The 2,769-nt window shown below is 46.2% G+C and overlaps 1 protein-coding gene across 1 annotated transcript; it reads left to right on the forward strand.

Moving 5' to 3' along the window:
* Positions 1-160: 160 nt before the first annotated feature.
* LOC136972514 (uncharacterized) lies at positions 161-2,469 on the forward strand (the record flags this gene model as incomplete). The annotated part of the gene is made up of 1 exon (XM_067267099.1): positions 161-2,469. A coding segment is annotated over exon 1 (2,309 nt), but the record flags the coding sequence as incomplete, so codon positions are not given.
* Between the last annotated feature and the right edge of the window lie 300 nt (positions 2,470-2,769).

Consider the following 2,769-nt stretch of genomic DNA (forward strand, 5'->3'; position numbering starts at 1 on the left):
TATTCTTTTTCAAAACCGTCGATAAAACCTGACGAAGATCGCGGAGGCGATCGAAAACGTTAGTTGTTAATTTTCGTATGCAGTACCGAAATTTAAAAGGCTTAGGAAGTGATATTGGATATTGGAGTAACGGTATGAGGATTGTTTTCTATAAATAGCTATGCCGGCTAGAACATACAAGAAGTTAACGTTAGCCCTAACGAGGGCAAGGGCTAAGCTGAATTTTCTTTTGGAATGCAAGAAGAATAACGTGTATCCCATGTCTATATACAGGATACGTCTACCATTAGGATTCGAATCCTTAACACCGAAGCTTAGATGGTTGTGTTTGAGAAAAGCTATTCGAGCATCTAAGAGGTGCGTATACTCCTGCCTCGACAAGGTGATAGAAGCGGAAGATGACCTCTTTGAACACCACCGCGATTACCTACAACTGGAAAATCGAAAAGTTGCCTTATTTCAAGAAATATTGGCAAGAAATTTGGCGCGGAGATACAAGAAGAAATTGCAGTGGATAATGAGTAAGCAAAAACCCAACAAGAAAAGTGTACCCCCCACCCCTCTGGTCTGCTGGGACGGCATAGTTCCTCCGCATTACTTAATCGAAACGGTAGCGCACGGCCCGATGTATACTCCGGGCTCATATAAACCCTTGCTGGACACAGTAATGCCGGACATTGAAAGAATGGTCTGCGGAATGGATGAGGTTTTCAAGGAACATTACAGATGGAAGGCTGCCATGAGAATAAGTTGTAACAGAAGCTGTAGAAAAGACAGCATATGGATGCATATAAGAAGAACCAAGAAATGGCTTGCAGAGGAGCGTATCATTCTACTAAGGGCGGATAAGAACAGAGCACTCGTTCTACTCAAGGAAGAGACATATAAAGCTATGTTGATGCAATACATCGTGGATACGGACAGTGAGCAGGTCGCGGATAACTACGTAGACAAGTTGCATGCACGGGTTGTGCGATTCACGGGCACACCCTTGGCGAAGGCGCAGGGATTAAACAGGGCGGTGGTGGCGTCGCCGGATACACCCAGGCTTTTCGCTTTCGCGAAAACGCACAAGCCTATGCCTGCGCTCAGACCTATTTTGGATAAGGCTAGAGCCCCTACGAAGTTGCTAGAAACCGAGTTGCACCGCATATTGGCCGGACATCTCCAAGATTATCCCTTAACAGTGAAGAACTCCAGAGAGTTGGTCGATGAATTGAAGCGTACACAGGTTACAGAGAACACTCACGTCACGGTATTGGATTTTCAGGCTCTATATCCATCCATTAAACTCCAACCTTGCTTTTGCGCCCTTAGGGACGTCCTACTAACCAAGTATAGCCTACCAGCACACCGCAAACACGTACTTGAGCTCGCACACCTGGTGTGCTACAATTCGCTGTTTAGGTTCGACAACGCCACGTATTTACAGAAAAGGGGGGTCCCCATGGGGAGCCCAATTTCGGGCGACCTGTGTGAGTTGGTTTTACGGCAGTTAGAGAGAGATGTCATTCACAGGTTTACACACGATATTATTTTATATCGTAGGTATGTGGATGACGTGATGGTCATATGGAAGAACAAGCCGAACGTCCATGATTTTCTGCGCAGTGTTAACGACAACCCGTATGGGCTAACGCTTAAACTAGATCAACTATCGGGCACCGATGTGCACTTTTTAGACGTCGCCATTCAACTCAAGGTAAACAGTATTGAAACGCGGGTGTATTACAAGCCCGACTACCTACCTATGTACATACCTGCTGGGTCTGAAGACCCGTATCCATATAAGATTGCGGCGTTCAGGGCGTTAGTTAGGAGGGCGTACACTCATAATTCTAAATGGGAGGACACGCTCACAGAGCTGGGACACATAGAAGACATAGCCGCTAACCATGGATATAAACGTGGCCTCGTCCGTAGATTAGCGCGTAACTTCCGTAATACAAACACGGCACTTGGCGCTTCGGTGGCACGGGATAGGTCCAATTCGGGGCCGAACCGGCGCACGGTGGTCCAGTACAACAGAGGTATGCAGGACCTATACAAGGAAATAGCGCGGAAGAAGGGCACCAAGTTGGCGTACTCAAGAACCCAATCGATCTATTCGCTACTCAGGAACGCCAAAGACAAACCGGATTTTCTAAGAGCACCAGGGGTATATAGTGTCCCGATAAGGGATCACAGGTCCCAAAGGGACCTAATATACATCGGATCTACCAAGAGGTCCGTTCAAAGAAGGATCTCGGAACACAAATATGACGTTGCCAAAAAAAGACACACCACCGCCCTGTCGACGTACGCCACCGACCCCGAGATAAAGGCGGATTTTGATAAAACCAGCCTCGTTAAAACGTCATTCGACACGGACCGCATCAGGGCCTTGGAGACCCTTGAGATTTACAAGGCGTCAAAATCGGGGAAATGTATTAATTTCAAGGATGGCAACGTATTATCATATGCGTGGCGGTATGTATCCGAAATGCACCCGCATTGGTAGCATCTCAGGATAGTGTAGTATTCCTGTATGGATGGACAGAGACATTTGTATGATGGTATCAGGGAGATTAATTGCTTGTTAGATCATTCGCAATTATTGCACGCGGGAGAGATTCGATCGTTTGAATTTTGAAATAATTCCTTTTGCATTCTTTTTCAAAACCGTCGATAAAACCTGACGAAGATCGCGGAGGCGATCGAAAACGTTAGTTAGTTGTTAATTTTCGTATGCAGTACCGAAATTTAAAAGGCTTAGGAAGTGATATTGGA

This window comes from Centruroides vittatus, unplaced genomic scaffold, assembly GCF_030686945.1.
Source record: "Centruroides vittatus isolate TY-2023 unplaced genomic scaffold, ASM3068694v2 contig_2941, whole genome shotgun sequence".
Classification (NCBI taxonomy): domain Eukaryota; kingdom Metazoa; phylum Arthropoda; class Arachnida; order Scorpiones; family Buthidae; genus Centruroides; species Centruroides vittatus.